Source organism: Xyrauchen texanus, chromosome 30 (genome assembly GCF_025860055.1).
Source record: "Xyrauchen texanus isolate HMW12.3.18 chromosome 30, RBS_HiC_50CHRs, whole genome shotgun sequence".
NCBI classification, from domain to species: domain Eukaryota; kingdom Metazoa; phylum Chordata; class Actinopteri; order Cypriniformes; family Catostomidae; genus Xyrauchen; species Xyrauchen texanus.
This window is the reverse complement of record NC_068305.1, coordinates 6275909-6295307: the sequence shown is the minus strand read 5'-3', so window position 1 is coordinate 6295307 and position 19399 is coordinate 6275909. Positions and strand designations below refer to the sequence as shown.

Genomic DNA, 19399 nt, shown 5'->3' with positions numbered 1-19399 from the left:
CGTAGTGCGTGGGATCATTTGCGCTCCGGGATCTATTAAACAGCAATGTTTCGGGGGGGACTGGGTAGCTAGTAAAGATGCTGACTACCACCCCTGGAGTCACGAGTTCAAATCCAGGGTGCTGAGTGACTCTAGCCAGGTCTCCTAAGCAACCAAATTTGTTCGGTTGCTAGGGAGGGTAGATTCACATGGGGTAACCTCCTCGTGGTCGCAATAATGTGGTTCGCTTTCGGTGGGGCGCGTGGCGAGTTGTGCATGGACGCCATGGAAAATAGCTTGAAGCCTCAACATGCACTATGTCTCTGCAGTAACACGCTCAACAAGCCATGTGATAAATTGCACAGACTGACAATCTCGGACGCAGAGGAAACTGATATTTGTCCTCCGCCACCTGGATTGAGGTGAGTCACTACGCCACCACGAGGACTTAGAGTGCATTGGTAATTGGGCATTCCAAATTGGGGAGAAAAAGGGGAGCATTGAGCTGCATTGAGCAGATTAAGCAAATAACACAAATATTGATAGTTTGTTTTTTTCTCTTTTTTTGGTACAATAAAGTCTCCACTTTTAAATTGTCCCACAATGTTACATTGTCCCACATTTACATACATTTTAAAAGTAAAGTAATTACCTATATGTAAATGCAAACAACATACGGTTGGTCTTTGGTGTCGAAACACAATTTTATGACACTGAAGTATGTAATATAATTTTTTATATTTTTGGTCATTAGCGATATACAAGTCATCAACAGCAAATAAAAAACAGCACATCCTTCACCTCCTTGCTTGTAAAGATGAAGCTGGGATCAATGTTTCTCAATAGATGAAAATTACATTTACTGCATTAACCTTAGTAGTGTGTTCAAGTACATCATTAACCGTATTCACATAGCGTGTTTTTATCTGAATTAATTTAAAATAAAACGGTCTGAAATATACCACAATCTACACAATCCTTCTGAAATTCCACAATCTTGTATCTTCTATACAAGTTAATATTAAAGGGTCAGTTCGCCAAAAAATGAAAATTTTCTCATCAAGTCACCATAAACTCATTAATCAAAATAATCTCTTGCAATAAAGGCTTTTATATGAATCAACAGAAAATAAGCCTATGACTGTCTTGATGCAAGTTAAAGGGATAGTTCACCCAAGAAAGAAAATTCTCTCATCATTTACTCACCCTTATGCCATCCCAGATGTGTATGACTTTCTTTCTTCAGCAGAACAAAAAGATTTTTAGAAGAAAATCTCAGCTTTGTAGGTCCATACAATGCAAGTGAATGGTGGTGTGGATGCAAAACAGAACAATATTTAAGTCCTCTTTTACTCTAAATCTTCACTTTCAGATGTAAAAGTGAAAGAAGATATTTAGAGTAAAAAAAAAAAAAGAAAAAAAGACTTACATTTGTATCTGTTTCTCACCCACACCTATTATAATGTTTCTGAATATATGGATTTAAACACTGGAGTCTTATGGACAGAGGCGGCGGCAGCCGATTTTGCCGGGGCTTCAGCCCCGAATGTTTTGAGTGTAGCCCCGAATGTATTTTGAAAAGTTGACTGACAAGTATGAAACCGGACAATAGCCTATGTAAACCTCCGAAATCATAAGTTGCCTTATTTCATTGTGCTTTGGCTTTGCACATACTGCATACAGCCTGTAAAAATAGACATAGGCATAATCTAGCCTATAGAATAAGTTCCTTTGCTGTCGGTAGCCTATGGGCGACTCCGTTTCTTCCTCTCTGTTGAATATGCAACAGGTAGGGGAGGAGCTGACATCAACTTACGTTACTTAGTGGCGAGTTAACAGCAGTTAGCAGGAAAGACAGCAAAAATTAAGCAAATGAGGCTTCTAAAATTTCCGAAAGAAGTCAGTGGGTAAGAATTCGCATTTGTTTTTGTCCTTAAAGTTTAAAGATCATCATCTGGCTGGCTTTCAACCACAGTAGGCTAAACCTCAAGACGTCTGATATCACATGTTGTAACCTCTAGCCTCGTGGTTAGCGCATCTGCCTCTCACGCTGGAGACCACGGTTCGAGTCCAGTTTGGAGCATAATTTTCTTGTTTATCAGGTGTTATTTTCTCTAAGGATAACCAACAAGCATTAGCATAAAATGTATGTGTGACTTGTTTTGTGATATTAGTTTGTAGTAAATATACACTTTGAGGGTAGCAAAGATGTGCCAGAATCAGGCATGGAAACTGGTAACAATTAATCAGTCACTTTACTTTAGAGAAAGTTAAAAGTGAAAACATTTTTATCCCAATGATCCTAATGAAAGGATTTTGACAGATGAACATGGAGAATTATATACAGTTCGATGCCATGGTGTGTCAATGAACTTAGACTAAAGTCATTCATGTATTGTTTTAACTTAGGATCTTATACATCATTTTGACTATTTATGTCAAAAAATATAAATTATTTATATTCAGTATTTTTTTTACCTCACTTTACTCACTATAATATAACTCTTTTGTGATGACTTTATGGTAATGTACATGACAATTCAAGAATCATGATAGATTTTAGGGCAATCCCACTGATCTGCTCTTCCCAATACATTTTCTTCAATGGTATTGGTCTACACTTTGAAATATTAGCACTTGATGAATTAGTTGTTTGAAGCTGATTTGCAATAATTTATGTGCTGTATCTGTTCTTTTGCATCACAGATGATTCAGGGAGGAGAGAGGATGAGTTAGTCGAGGATAGTACTAGAGTGGAAGATTTAGGAACTGTAGAAACAGGCCCAGCCAGAACAAAACTCAAAGAATACCCTCTCACCAGCTTTGAACTACAGAGAAGTGGTTGCTAGTGTGAAAATAAAATTGTCTGGGCTAAGCCCCGGATGTCCTTCAATGCTGGAAACGCCTCTGCTTATGGATAACTTTTATGTTTGTGTGGCAGGGCGGAGGGCGGGGCCGGGTCGTGATCCTACACACCCGGTCCCGTATTAGGCTAATTATGCCTCCGTGAGGTTTAAAGGTCGACTGCAGAGGGCTGTGCGGCAGAGAGAGATCGTTAGCGGACATGTCCGTCATGTGTGTTTGTGTTGTCTTTTAAGTTTTCCATTAAACTATGATTTATATCGTCAAGCCGGTTCTCGCCTCCTCCTTTCCCATCCTTTAACTGTTTTACAGTTTGTATTAAGAGATTTTTGGAGCTACAAAGGTCTGATCACCATTCACCTACAGAGCTGAAATATTCTTCTAAAAATGTTCATTTGTGTTCTGCTAAAGAAAGTCATACACATATGGGATGGCAAGAGGGAGAGTACATTTAAAATTTTGGGGTAAACTATACATTTAACAGTAATACATTAACAGTTAATTAATGTAAATGAATTAAAGCACAGCGTGAATATATTACAAATACACTGAACTGAAAATATATTAAGAGGAAAATATCAATACTCATATGCTCCGTTAGTGCGGTTCATTTGAACAAGTGTGAACGCTGTCACCCGAACCTTGGTGCGCACCAAACAAGCGGACCGAGACCGCCTAAATAGTGGGTCACGGTCCACTTCCAAACGAACTCTGGTAAGGTTCGATTGATATATGAATGCAACATGAACCAAAGATGGGAACTAAACGGACCAAAAACAGGAAGTAATTTGCCAATACTGACCTCAAGCATACCTGGTTCTTCTCATCATAGGAGCTATGTTGCACATTACAGTTCGTTACAGGCATCGGAACAGCCGTCAGCCATCCTTGCAGCATATCTTCGTTTGTGTGTGCAACGGAGGAATTCCTGCCATGGTTTTGACTCCTTTGCACATTTTATTAACTCTTCGTTTGTTCTCAGCTGGTATACATCCAACGAGGGCATTTCCCCAGCATTGTTTTGGATGTTTGGTAAGTTACGTCAAAAAATATACGTCATAAAATCTGTCCAATCAGGTCGTGACTTCTCCCTGAAGCCTTTGGTTTTGTATCGTTAGGTTCGGTGTTCAAAATGCCAGTGTAAATGCCAAACGAACCAGGACTAAATGTATCATTTTCATTTTTGGTCCGGACCAAGAGAAATGAACTACAAGTGTGAACACACTCTCAGTGTATAAGCAGCCGGCTTCACACATTTACTTTGAAGAACAACATGCAGACTAATTATTTATTTCATGAAATCAATTCCTTTGTGGTTTAATAATCACACTAGGACATATCACTATTTACATTTGTTCGCTGAATGTTTATGCAATTAAATTTGTACATCAGATTATATAATTTTTTTGGTATCAGAGCATTTTTACCAGTACAAGTAAAAATACATGTGTGAAGCATTAGACCCGATACCAGTAACGAGACATCCCTACTACATATCTAACGCAGTGTAGTAATATTCCCACCAACATTTAGGAGTCCATCGTTCTGCCTGAAGAAAAGGACCTGTCTATAACTCCAAGTCAAGTCATTTTTATTTGTGTAGCGCTTTTCACAGCACACATCGTTTCAAAGCAGCTTCATGCTGTGTTCCTCCACTCCACAATCTCTCCTGTCAGAGACACTGGAAGCCATGGCACAGAGCAAGAAAATGAAACCGTTTTTCTCTATTAGCCTCAGTGTCATATAAGAGAAAATACAAATATTGCCTTTAAGGTCCAGGGAATAATAGGAGTCTGAGAGCAATATGAGACATCCTCACTGATATTATAAACAAACCCATGAGAGATCCACTTTCTTATTACTGCCATCTTTATACTTTGTGTGTGTGAGTGTGTGTGTGGGCATGTTTATGTGGTTTACGAGGACAATATTTTAGGTTACAAACTGGTTATTACAAGGGTATTATGCTATAAATGTGGTTTATGAGGACATTTCTAGTGTCCCATAATTTAAATACCTTAAAAAACATATTAAACAATGTTTTATTGAAAATGTAAAAATGCAGAAAGTTTTTTGTGAGGGTTAGGTTTAGGGGTTGTGTTAGCTTTAGGGGATAGAATCTATAGTTTGTACTGTATAAAAATCATTATGTCTATGGAAAGTCCTCATAATGATAGGTAGGCCAACATGTATGTGTGTGTGTGTGTGTGTGTGTGTGTGTGTGTGTGTGTGTGTGTGTGTGTGTGTGTGTGTGTGTGTTGCAGGCTGTTACATGCAAGCTGTGTGTCCTACAAAACGAGACAGAAAAGCTGTCGGTATTATTTCTGTAGATACTCAATGACGTGTGCGAGAGAGAAAAATGGGTGGAGTTAACAGTTCTGCTAAGAATAACTGATATATATAAATAATAATCTCTCTTTCATACTATAGGCCTGTACGCAACCAAGCCGACAAAATGTGAATCACAGATGAAAATCACAAGAGCTTTTTGCACCAAAACTATTCACACCATGTTCTGTACGCATGTGTTTATCATATATCATATATCATATATTACTTAAAGTACATATAGTATTTGTTGTACTGCCTTTGTTGATTTTTAGTAAAACACATTGTTTTCATTACTGTATAAAAAATAAAAAATTATTACTGTAATTAGAGGTTTGGGGGGGTGTGCTTAATTGTCATGTAAATGTCACAATGCAAAAATTAATTGGTCCTAAATAATCTCTTTTTCTATTTAGTTTTTGGGTTGAAATAATATCTGGATATTTCGGGAGATTCACCGAACAGTATCAGCAGCTCAACATCTATCTGGATTATTGGTTCTGGACACATGACCCAAAAGCTGATATCCATTGGTCACAGAGTTTTTTGTTGTTGTTGTTTTTGCTAGCAAGTTTTTGCAACCAATAATACAACACCACCAACATAAACCAACCTACGCTACAAGAAGTCAGATCATCGCAGTGCAAATTTTCTCCCAAAGAGTGAATTTCAATTTTAAATATTCTTTATAATATGCACCAAAAATTCTAAATCTAGCCCCAGAAAGAATGATGATGAGAAACACAATACACGGACCCATAAAGCAGCCTGAGTGCTCACCTGCTGTGCTGGACCCCGCTGCTGCATGTAGGGGGGTTGAGAAGGGGCCGCAGGCTGCTGCTGTGGGGGACTGAAATATGGGGTCTGCCCCTGCTGGCAGTACCCCCCCATTCCCTGTGAACCATACTGCGCTGTCATCTGCTGAAAGAGACACGGAGATTAATGAGACTATATTTGTTATAATTTCCCTTGAAATTGTAAATGCAATTATGCGATTATTCATTTTGAATATGCCAAGTGCACACTACAAGACTTAAGGTGAAACATACTTTACAAAAGTACATGTACATTTCCTGCATTGTTATGTTCCAAAATGTGTCGGAGCACAAATAATTGCGCAAATTGCCACAAGGAGCACTATTACCGATATTAGTGTGAACTGTCCGCTTCTACTAACGTTTTCTCTTTCAAGCCAACTAGTCATGGCAGAGCAACAGTTTGAAGAGAATATTGCTGAGCAAGTATATTGCTGAGCAAGTAAGTTAAAATATTTATACCACTTTACCTGACTAATAAAACATCAAGTTTAATGGCAGGGGTTGAATGATAGTGGATTTTTCCAATACCGATAACAAAGGTGGTGACAAAAAGGCCAATGACCGATAAATCAGTTCAATTATGAAAACATTTAGAGATAATCTGCTCATAATAACAAAATATTCATGAGGATAAAAATGAGGATAAATATAGTCACTGATGACAGATTTAGATAAAGCAAATCCTTACTAAATTGTTTTTATTTCACCACTAAAGGCTGCTCTTATACTGTAGAAGTTGTACAAACTGAATCCTCCAGTGCCAACCAGAGGAACAAGGAATAAAGTAAAATAAAATTATTGGCATAGATTTTCAGATAACCAATAGTTCCAAAAATCAGCACAGATTAAATCGGTATAACCGATATATCGGTCTACCTCTAGTTAACGGCACATACTTTTAAAGATAATTATCATCTCCTTAACCTCAAAAACTGAGGTTTATTACCACCACAGTAATGCAAGAATGCAAGTTAAGCATGTTCAACCTAAACGAGCACTGGCAATACATTGGCAATGCGTGCGCATTTGCATATGCTTACAGTACTAGCGTAAAGTGTGTTTCTGGTCTTAAGGTCACTGCCTGTTCACATTTAAAGACTTAGTCTCTTGTTTTCTGTCGAAATTAGTTTTTTCACACAAACTCATACATAGAGCAATGGAGTTTATTCTTGACATTTAAAAAACACAACAAGGAGGAAGGGGATAAAAGGTAGAAATAAAGAGTTTGTGGGCCTGGGTAGCTCAGCGAGTATTGACACTGATTACCACCCCTGGAGTCACAAGTTCGAATCCCGGGTGTGCTGAGTGACTCCAGACAGTTCTCCCAAGCAACCAAAATTGGCCTGGTTGCTAGGGTGGTTCTAGCTCTCAATGGGGTGCATGGTAAGTTGTGCGCGGATCACAGAGAGTAGCATGAGTCTCCACGGTGTCATGCACAACGAGCCATGTGATAAGATGCGACAGTCTCAGAAGCGGAGGCAACTGAGACTTGTCCTCCACCACCCGGATTGAGGTGAGTAACCGTGCCACCACGAGGACCTACAAAGTAGTGGGAATTGGACATTCCAAATTGGGAGAAAAAGGGGATACAAAAATAAACTGATGACAGCGGGGTGGGTCAAAGGTGATGTGTCTTGTAGTGTGTGCATTTGGCTAGAATAGAATTTAGATTTAAAACACCACTTTTGTGTAGGGCAACAGCACGCCACATTCTTAATTTAGGCTACACATCCAAAATGAGCTGAGATCTATATTCCTGAATTACTTTATTGCTGTTTTATACATCACAAAATCAAGAGTGTCTGAACACCCAACAAGCACGAAAAACAAAATGGTAACACTTTACAATTTATTGTAAATATAAATACATTTACTGTATATTTATCTATTTGTTAACATTATGTACTGTATCATGAGCTAACAATGACCAGCATTTATTAACCTTAGTTAACGTTACGTTACTTTAGTCACAATTCACTTTCATTGTATGAAAAAATAATCCAATGAAAATGGCTTGTCACATTGTGCCAAACATCTCTGCATGTGTTTCCCTGAAAAAAGAAAGTCATATGGGTTTGAAATTAAATGAGGTTGAGTAAATGATGATAAAATTAAAATGTTTGAGGGAGGACTGTAAATATGGACTCATACACTGACAGCAAAACATTCAAGAGTTCACTTCTCAAAGGTTTCACACAGCATGTCAATGCAGGGAGGACAATTATTATTAATCTAGGAAGTATGTTAAATGGAGATCCGCCCAAAAATGTTAACGGCCTACGTTCCATTGATGGGGTGTGACGTCTTAAGAGTCAGTAATAAAATATTCTCACAGTACTGAAACACCAAAGACACAGTGAGAAGATATATGAACACCAAGGGTCCCAGTAGTTATGGCAGTGCCTTAGTAATCCACAACGGTTCCCCTTCCTTTAATTCACGACAAGCTGTTATGACAGTGTTATGTAAGAGATTTTCAAGGCAACAGCTGCCACTGGCACAGCGTCCACCAGCTCCCCCATTCATCCGTTGTAGTTCTCATTTGTTATTCATATCTAAAAGAAAACAAATTCACGAAGCATGATGTTGCGTTTTTCCTTCCTCAATGCTTTAATATATGCCGGAGAGTGTGAGCAAACATATGCACACACAGGGCCCAGATGAAAGTTGAGATGTGTTTTTCAAAGCTTCTTTACAAGCAAACTTAAGTCAAGCAAGGACAAACCCAAAACTACAAAATACACAAATATTTTGAGCCTTTGCTTTAAGATTTTTGTAACACTCCATGTGTAATTTGAAGGGAATGCAAAAGGATAATATAGCGGAACAGTACTGTTCCGGAAGTCAAAATCCCATTAAATTAATCCATAGAGAAATATATTTTTTTTATACATATTTTATACAAATAAAGTTTTTATGAGCTCCAAGGTTGTTACTGATTATATATTCTTCTGTAGAAGCCACATGTCAATGTGATTTCAACTTGCATTAAAATATATATGCTCCAGGCCGAGTGCCATAGGTAATCACAGCAGTGCTGATTTAAGGCTATATAGCACGACTGCAAGTGTGATATTGCTTGTATACAGCTGTTCAATTAATACATAAATTTTTTTGGGAAAAACTGAACATTTTCTGTTGACCTCTCTCACAAACAAGCCGTTTCTGTCCACAGAACTGCCGCTCACTGGATGTTTTTGTTTTTGGCACCATTCTGGGTAAATTTTAGAGACTGTTGTGTGTGAAAATCCCAGGAGATCAGCAGTTCCAGAAATACTCAAACCAGCCCATCAGACAAAATCATGTAAGAATAATAATAGAGAGAATTATTTATTTCAGCTTTTAGTTCTTAGTTAGTATTTGGTAGCATAGTCTTTAAATTGTTTATCTTGGCTCAAATGTTTTGGGTAGCCTTCCACAAGCTTCTCAGATTAAGTTGCTGGAAATGTACATTTTGCCACAACTTTGGAGGTATGCTTAGGGTCATTGTTCATTTGGAAGACCCATTTGCGACCAAGCTTTAACTTCATGGCTGATGTCTTTGAGATTTTGCTTCAATATGTCCACATCATTTTCCTTCCTCATGATGCCATCTATTTTTTGAAGTGCACCAGTCCCTCCTGCAGCAAAGTAACCCCATAACATGATGCTGCCACCCCCTGCTTCACGGTTGGGATGGTGTTCTTTGGCTTGCAAGCCTCACCCTTTTTCCTCCGAAGGTCATTATGGCCAAAAAGTTCCATTTATGTTTCATCAGACCAGAGTACATTTCTTCAAAATGTAAGATCTTTGTCCCCATGTTCACTTGCAAACTGTAGTAATGGAGGTTTTGGAGCAATGGATTCTTTCTTGCTGAGCAGCCTTTCATGTTATGTCGATATAGGACTCGTTTTACTGTGGTTATAGATACATGTCTACCCGTTCCTCCAGCATCTTCACAAGGTCCTTTGCTGTTGTTCTGGGATTGATTTGCACTTTTCGCACCAAACTACGTTCATCTCTAGGAGACAGAATGTGTCTCCTTCCTGAGCGGTTGGATGGCTATGTGGTCGCATGGTGTTTATACTTGCATACTATTGTTTTTACAGATGAATGAGGTACATTCAGGCATTTGGAAATTGCTCCCAAGAATGAACCAAGAATTTTTTTCTGAGGTCTTGGTTGATTTCTTTTGATTTTCCCATGATGTCAAGCAAAGAGACCAAGTTTGAAGATAGGCCTTTAAATGCATCCACAGGTACACCTCCTATTGACTCTAATTAGACAATTAGCCTATCACAAGCTAATTGGCTAATTGTCTAAAGGCTTGACATAATTTTCTGGAATTTTCCAAGCTGCTTAAAAGGCAAAGTTAACTTAGTGAATGTAAACTTCTGACCCACTAGAATTGTGATATAGTCAATTAAAAGTGAAACAATCTGTCTGTAAACAATTGTTGGAAAAATTACTTGTGTCATGCACAAAGTAGATGTCCTAAATGACTTGCCAAAACTACAGTTTGCTAATATGAAATCTGTGGAGTGGTTAAAAAATTGGTTTTAATGACTTCAACCTAAGCCTATGTAAACTTCTGACTTAAACTGTACACACTGTTTATGACACACACACACACACACACACACACACACACACACACACACACACACACACACATGTTGTGATTCCATGTTTTATGGGGACTTTCCATAGACATAATGGTTTTTATACTGTACAAACTTTATATTCTATCCCCTAAACCTAACCCTACCCCTAAACCTAACCCTCACAGAAAACTTTCTGCATTTTTACATTTTCAAAAAACTTAATTTAGTATGATTTATAAGCTGTTTTCCTCATGGGGACCGACAAAATGTCCCCACAAGGTCAAAAATTTCGGGTTTTACTATCCTTATGGGGACATTTGGTCCCCACAAAGTGATAAATACACGCTCACACACACACACACACACACACACACACACAGGCAGCCAAAAGTTTGGAATAATGTACAGATTTTTCTCTTATGGAAAGAAATTGGTACTTTTAGTCACCAAAGTGGCATTCAACTGATCACAATGTATAGTCAGGACATGAATAATGTGAAAAATTACTATTACAATTTGCAATAAATCTTCAGAACTTCTTAAACTTCTCATCAAAAATTCCTCCGTGTGCACCAATGACATCTTTGCAGATCCTTGGCATTCTAGCTGGCAGTTTGTCCAGATTCTCAAGTAACATTTCACCCCACGCTTCCTGTAGCACTTGCCATATATGTGACTGTCTTATCGGGCACTTCTTATGCACCGGTCATTCTAGCAGATCCCACAAAAGCTCAATGGGGTTAGGATCCGTAACACTCTATTCCAGTTACCTGATGTCTAATGTCTGTGTTTCTTTGCCCAATCTAACCTTTTCTTTTTGTTTTCTGTTTCAAAAGTGGCTTTTTCTTTGCAATTCTTCCCATGCGTCTTCTCTTTACTGTTGGGTACATGAAAAGGTGTTGAGCGGGTAGAACTCAATGAAGATGTCATCTGAGAACATGCGAGGCATTTCTCAAACTAGAGATTCTGATGTAATTATACTCTTGTTTAGTTGTACATCTAGCCTTCCACATCTCTTTCTGTCCTTGTTAGAGCCAGTTGTCCTTTGTCTTTGAAGACTGTTGTGTACAGATTGTATGAAATCTTCAGTTTTTTGGCAATTTCAAGCATTGTATAGCCTTCATTTCTCAAAACAATTGTTTACTGATGAGTTTCTAGAGGAAGCTTCTTTTTTGCCATTTTTTTTTACCTAATATTAAGACATGCCAGACTTTGCATACTGTGGCAACAAAACAAAAAAAAACACACAAAGACAAAGTTTGGTCGATTTTCTAGAACCAAATTAGCAATATAGCATGATTACTCAAGGATAAGGTATTGGAGTGATGGCTGCTGGAAATGGGGCATGTCTACATTTAATAAAAAATTACATTTTTCAAATAGTGATGGTGCTGTTTTTTACATCAGTAATGTCCTGACAATAATTTATGATCAGCTGAATGACAATTTGGTGAATTAAAGTACCAATTTCCTTCCAAAACAGCAAAATCTGTACATTATTCCAAACTTTTGGCCACCAGTGTATATCCAAATATCCAGAGAAGAACTACACTACCCATAATCCTAAAGTGAGATCCACCAATCATATAATTTGCTATTACCAATAAAGCAAAAATAACAGGAAAAGGGCTCAGCAGCAACCGTTCACTCAAAAAAGCATTCCAAATCGAATGTCACGTCCTCAAGCTGATCTCTATACACTTCCAAACTACACATATATTTGTAAATATTTGAATAATTTGCAGTATAGGCCTACAGTTTTTCTACTCATAGTCAATGACTATCAAAGTTTTAAATTGTACCATAATATTTGATTCGAATACTTCTTTCTCAATGCTTCATCAAATTAGTTAATTTTTTGTAAAAGGATTTAAGTACTGTACACAGTACCTTAGTCTTTTTTCAGATTTAAGAATGCTTCAGATTGAGTAGTATTTTTAGTGTAGTGCTTCATCTCAAAACTCTACAAAATAAATTAAATAAATATATATCTTTAAATCCCTATGGAGGGAGGACCACTGAAAAATTGGGACTTATTGTGAATCAAGGTTTGCATTGATGTGATTCGTTTTAGAGCTGGTAGTTTGGTTCATGCCTCTTTTTTTTTTTATCACTTTTGAGAAAATGAATAGGAAAAACTTCAGAAACTAAAACCATTATAAAAAGTGGACAGTCACTGCTGCAGTCAATTGTCCTGTATTTTCTACTTGTTCCATCACTCTATTTAAAAAAAACAAACAAGGATTTATCAGGACGCCGCACAATTGTCGCAAAATCCAACTATGAGATTTTGTTCAATCCCAAACAGCAGAGTTAATCTGTTTTGTTGCAATGTACAGAGCTTGTCAGACATGAAGAGGCTGGGGGCAGGTGAAAGGGCAGTCAGATGGTCAGTGGCTCTGCTTCAGTGGGGTTGATGACTTGTGCTGAATTTTGTGATAGGACACAGTGTCACGCAGACACGCACCAGATCCTCACCCACCTGAGCTCTCACTCATTAAATATCCACTGCAATCAATGTAAGTCTGATAATGCAAAAGAGTCCAGGAAAACATGGGTGAACAAGCCACAGTGTATTTAAAAGACATTGTGAAAACCAAATTGGCCCAAAGTATTTTTTAAATACATATTCCCATTTTCATTTTATACAAAATGAGTTCTGAGTGATTTTTATTTGCTCATTGCTTTGGTGGTTACTTGTTAGCCCAAGCCCACCCCCAAGTCTCTATAATAATTTGGTCTATAGCTATAGGTCCTTCAATGTAAAGCCCAAGTATTTTGATTACATGAATGCTAGCTGCCTACATTCAGGACACGTGACAAAAATGTTGTCATCAGCAGAGTACCCGAGACTGCACTTATCAGAGTTACAAATGACTTGCTCTTTTCATCTGATCCCAGCTGCATTTCTTTTCTAGATCTTAGTGCAACCTTTGACACCATAGATCACGACATTCTCTAAGATAAGCTTGAGAACCATGTTGGCATTTGAGGACAGGCTTTAGCTCTGTTTAGGTCATATTTATCCGACACCTACCACTTTGTCTGTGTAAAAAACATTATTGTCAGATCAAGCTAGAGCTGCACGATTCTGGTTAAATTGAGAATCACACTTTTTTGCTTAGAATAAAGATCCCAATTCTCTCACAATTCTGAAGAAATAAATGCTTATTTCAGTGATTTACAAAACCTGGACATAAGGGTACTAAATAAAGTAACATGTAATTTACCAGAGGTTCTGACAAAAAGTTATTTGCTTCAAACTATGCAAAAATGCGATAAAGTTGTAAATCAAATATATTAACTAACACATAATAAACCAAAAAGGCACCTTATTACTATTCTGAAAAAGAAAACAAATAAAAGTGCATAAAAAATGTAATAACACAATTTAGCCTGATTTTCACATAATAATAATAATAATAATACTACTTCCTTAAATTTATATAGTGCTTTTCTAGGCAATTAAAGCAATTTATATAGGATAGGGAAATCTCCTCAACCACAACTAGTGTGCAGCATCTACCTGGATGAAGCGATGTCAGCCATAGTGTGCCAGAACACCCTCCACACACTAGCTATTGGTGGAGCGGAGAGGAGAGGAGAGTTATGTAGCTTCAGGGATGGAGATTATTAGGAGGCCATGATATATAAGGGCCAATGGGGGAATTTTGCCAGGACACTGGGACACCCCTACTCCTTTCAAGAAATGCCCTGGGGTTTTTAATGAACCCAGAGGTTTCACGTCTAATCCGAACGACAGTGCTTTTTTACAGTATAGTGTCCCCGTCATTAGGAAATACACGGACCGCAGCACCCCCAGCTGGCCTACCTAATATCACTTCAGGATTTGATGCAGTACGAATGCCAATTACCGACAGCATGAGGCTTAAGCACATTTTAGTCATTGCACAAATCTGAATTACCGGCTGTAATTAAACAGCGCACATGTAGCGAATTTAGTCAGATCTTGGTAATGTCGGTGTCGTGAGAAATCGAGTTCCCCCTGAAAATTGGGTCTCTCTCTGATGTCACAGCAATTCCATTGGCTGAGGGACCTATTAATGGGTACTATATTCACTGGTAGCTATTAAAATATTGAACTGAGCAGAGATTCCGTCACACACCTAGTTAATCTTGGCTGTACCCTTCAGCTTGTAAACCACTATGCTGGACATACGTCTTTGATATTCCGTTTTAGTTTATACAACATCTCATGCAGGAGCATTGTGTTTTGTAGATGCCATATAAAAGTTTAAAATATATATTTTTTTTAGGTGAATTTCAAATTTTTATTTGACCACCTTCCAAAGGCATGCCACAGGAATGCTAATATACATTGCAAAATCATTGTCATTCAGAAATTAGATTGCGTGGGAGTCTGAATAGAGATCGCAATCTTTTAACAATTAATCATGCAGCTCTAAATCAAGCTAAAGTATGTAGTGCCACAGGGATCAGATTTAGGGCCTCTACTTTTCTCTTTATACATGCTTCCCGTGGGTGACATTCTTAGGAACTGTGGAATTCGTTTTCACTGTAATGGCAATGATACCCAACTTTTTTTTAGCTTTAATTTGAGGGTATTTACATCCAAATCAGGTGAACGGTGTAGGAATTACAACAGTTTGTATATGTGCCTCCCACTTTTTAAGGGACCAAAAGTAATGGGACTGATCAAATCAAACTTTCACTTTTTAATACTTGGGTGCAAATCCTTTGCAGTCAATTACAGCCTGAAGTCTGGAACGCATAGACATCACCAAACGCTGGGTTTCATCCCTGGTGATGCTCTGCCAGGCCTCTACTGCAACTGTCTTCAGTTCCTGCTAGTTCTTGGGGCATTTTCCCTTCAGTTTTGTCTTCAGCAAGTGAAATGCATGCTCAATCGGATTCAGGTCATGTGATTGACTTGGCCATTGCATAACATTCCACTCCTTTCCCTTAAAAACTCTTTGGTTGCTTTCGCAGTATGCTTCGGGTCATTGTCCATCTGTACTGTGAAGCGCCGTCCAATGAGTTCTGAAGCATTTGGCTGAATAGGAGCAGATAATATTGCCCGAAACACTTCAGAATTCATCCTGCTGCTTTTGTCAGCAGTTACATCATCAATAAATACAACAGAAACAGTTCCATTGGCAGCCATATATGCCCACGCCATGACACTACCACCACCATGCTTCACTGATGAGGTGGTATGCTTTGGATCATGAGCAGTTCCTTTCCTTCTCCATACTCTTCTCTTCCCATCACTCTGGTACAAGTTGATCTTTGTCTCATCTGTCCAAGGCTTTTTTAGATGTTGTTTGGCAAACTCTAATCTGGCCTTCCTGTTTTTGAGGCTCACCAATGGTTTACATCTTGTGGTGAACCCTCTGTATTCACTCTGGTGAAGTCTTCTCTTGATTGTTGACTTTGACACACATACACCTACCTCCTCGAGAGTGTTCTTGATCTGGCCAACTGTTGTGAAGGGTGTTTTCTTCACCAGGGAAAGAATTCTTCGGTCATCCACCACAGTTGTTTTTTCCGTGGTCTTCTGGGTCTTTTGGTGTTGCTGAGCTCACCAGTGCGTTCTTTCCTTTTAAGAATGTTCCAAATAGTTGGAATTTGGCCACACCTAATGTTTTTGCTATCTCTCTGAAGGTTTTTTTTTTATTTTTCAGCCTAATGATGGCTTGCTTCACTGATAGTGACAGCTCTTTGGATCTCATATTGAGAGTTGACCGCAACAGATTCCAAATAGCACACTTGAAATGAACTCTGGACCTTTTATCTGCTCCTTGTAAATGGGATAATGAGGGAATAACACACACCTGGCCATGGAACAGCTGAGCAGCCAATTGTCCCATTACTTTTGGTCCCTTAAAAAGTGGGAGGCACATATACAAACTGTTGTAATTCCTACACAGTTCACCTGATTTGGATGTAAATTAGGGTTGGGCGATGTCCCCTAAATTGGCAGTTGACGATGTTGACAGTAAAACATCGCGATGGACGATGATATCGTCGGTGGGGGGGGGGTTATATAATTTCATATAATTTTCAAAAATTATATGACAATTATAATTTCGTTATTTTACTAACCCAACTAATGACTCGTCGGCGCTTTATCAGTAGGATGCACGACACGTGAAGCATTTTCTTTTAGCTTTCACTTAAGAAGAGTTGTGCACTTTTTATTTTAATATATCTCTTTACATAAATACTATTTTCCACTTAAAAACTATAATTTCGTTATTTTACTATCCCAACTGACTCATCTGCGCTTTCCAATAGGTTGCACGTAAGGGGGAAAAATATTTCTTCCACTTAAGAAGAGTTGTGCACTTTTAAGCACTTTTTATTTTAATATATCTCTTTACATAGATATTGTTTTTCTACTGAAAAACTATAATTTCGTTATTTTACAAGCCCAACTAATTAGTAGCCTACTCATCCGGGCTTTTTAATATATTGCGCCTAAGAAAAAAAAGTCGTCTTTGGGCAGCCTTCTTGCGAAGAGAGCAGCCACAGCCACGCTCACTGATGAGCAAAAGGTCGAGGCAGAAATGACCATGTACCTGCAGGAAATGGCCATTGATGGGGAAGAGGACCCGCTGACTTGGTGGAAAACGAACGACAAAAGGTTTCCGTTCATGGCAAGATTAGCACGGAAATATCTGTGCATATGTGCTACCAGTACTCCATCAGAGCGGGTCTTCAGCACAGCTTATTAAAACCAGATAAAGTGAATATGTTGGTATTTCTGGCCAGAAACATCGAAATTTAAACATGGTCTATGGTGAAAGATTGTAGACTTCTTTACGCATTTTTCGCCATCCGTTGCGGAGCTATTCGATTTTGCATATTATTTTTTAAACGTTCATTTGTGTAGTTCATATGACCACTTTACAATATTTCAATAACATAATTTATTTTGTAGCCTGTGCTGAAGTTATTTGCGCTGCTAATTATAAGTAAAATGTTAATGCCGAGTTTCGGTCTGAGTGTTGTTCCCGTTTTCTTGTTCTTTATTTGTTGTTCTTCTATGTTTTAATAAATGTGTGTTATTCATATTCCCCTTGTTTCTTTCATTTGATTTGACATTATGGATTTATGGCCAAGGAAATTTTTCTTTAAAAGTATTAACTTTTAATAAAACAAAAGTTATTTGACGTTCGCTGGTCTGGGTTTATCTTAAACTGCCGCTTCAGTGTATACAAGAGCTATGTGACAATGAGCAAGATTTTCTGAGACACTACAACTACTAATAATTAATTAATAAAGGCTATTTTCTTGTAGCCTACAACATAAAATATTTTAATCTAAATGTACAGTGTAAGACATGTAAAAAAAAGACAAGAAGCTAACAATGTCAAGATCAATATTTGTGTAGCCTGCCTGACACGGTATTTTCACAGACTAACACGTCACGTCTCTGGCATATAATACAGTATTTAAAATAGCATATATGCATTAGCTATATTCTCAATTTAATTTACAGAGCAATCCCTGCAAAGTTTTTAGGTTAACTATAGAAGAGACTAGGATTAGTGAGTCACACTAGCAAGACTCGCAAAAGGGGGCGTGGCATCACTATGGTGGCTCTACATCGTGATGTTGGTCAGCCATCACGATGGACGATATCATCGTCCATCGGCACAACCCTAATGTAAATACCCTCAAATTAAAGCTGAAAGTCTGCAGTTAAAGCACATCTTGTTCATTTCATTTCAAACTCATTGTGGTGGTGTATAGAGCCAAAAAGATTAGAATTGTGTCAATGTCCCAATATTTATGGACCTGACTGTATATATATATATATATATATATATATATATATATATATATATATATATATATATATATATATATATATATTAGTAGTTGTATTGTGGAGAATATAATTATGACAGTCCAGTGTGAGATAATAAGATTAATAAAGTAAAGTGTTGGTGTATATTGATCATGAGAGATCAAGTGTTCAAAAGTCTAATTGCTTGGGGGAAGAAGCTGTCATGTAGTCGGCTGGTGTGGGTCCTGATGCTGCGATACCGCCTGAATGATGGTAGCAGTGAGAGCAGCCCATGACTCGGTGGCTGGAGTCTCTGATGATTCTCAGAGCTTTTTTTTCACACACCGCCTGTTATATATGTCCTGGAGGGAGGGAAGCTTACCTCCGATGAGGTTTCTGGCAGTTCGCACCACCCTTTGCAGGTCTTTGCGGTTGTGGGCGGAGCTATTGCTGTACCAGGCGGTGATGCAGCCAGTTAGGATACTCTCTACAGTTCTGGTGTAGAACCGAGTGAGGATGTGGTGGTTCATTCCAAACTTCCTCAGCCGTCTCAGGAAGAAGAGGCACTGGTGAGCCTTCTTCACAACAGCTTAAGTGTGGACGGACCATGTGAGTTCCTCAGTAATGTGGACACAGAGGAACTTGAAGCTGCTGACTCTCTCCACCGGTGCTCCATTAATGGTGATGGGGCTGTGTTCTCTGTCGTTCCTCCTGAAGCCCACTACAAGCTCCTTGGTCTTACTGACGTTGAGGGAGAGGTTGTGCTCCTGACACCAGCGTGTCAGAGTGTGCACCTCCTCTCTGTAGGCTGTTCCATCATTGTCAGTGATCAGACCTAGCACCGTCGTATCGTCAGCAAACTTAATGATGGCATTGGAGCTGTGTGTTTGCTACACAGTCAGTGTGTATAGGGAATACAGGAGTGGGCTGAGAACACATCCCTGCGGGGCTCCAGTGTTGAGGGTCAGTGATGAGGAGATGTTGCTGCCCATTCTAATCACCTGACGTCTGCATGACAGGAAGTCCAGGATCCAGCTGCACAGCGAGCTGTT

General features: G+C 38.5%; 1 protein-coding gene across 1 annotated transcript in view; it reads right to left on the bottom strand.

Annotated features, from left to right (window-relative positions):
• Positions 1-19399, bottom strand: part of arid1b (AT rich interactive domain 1B (SWI1-like)) — a 146827-nt gene that overhangs the window by 107948 nt on the left and 19480 nt on the right. The window contains 1 exon segment of the mRNA XM_052098566.1: positions 5950-6090. Within this exon segment, the coding sequence (XP_051954526.1) occupies positions 5950-6090 (141 nt within the window).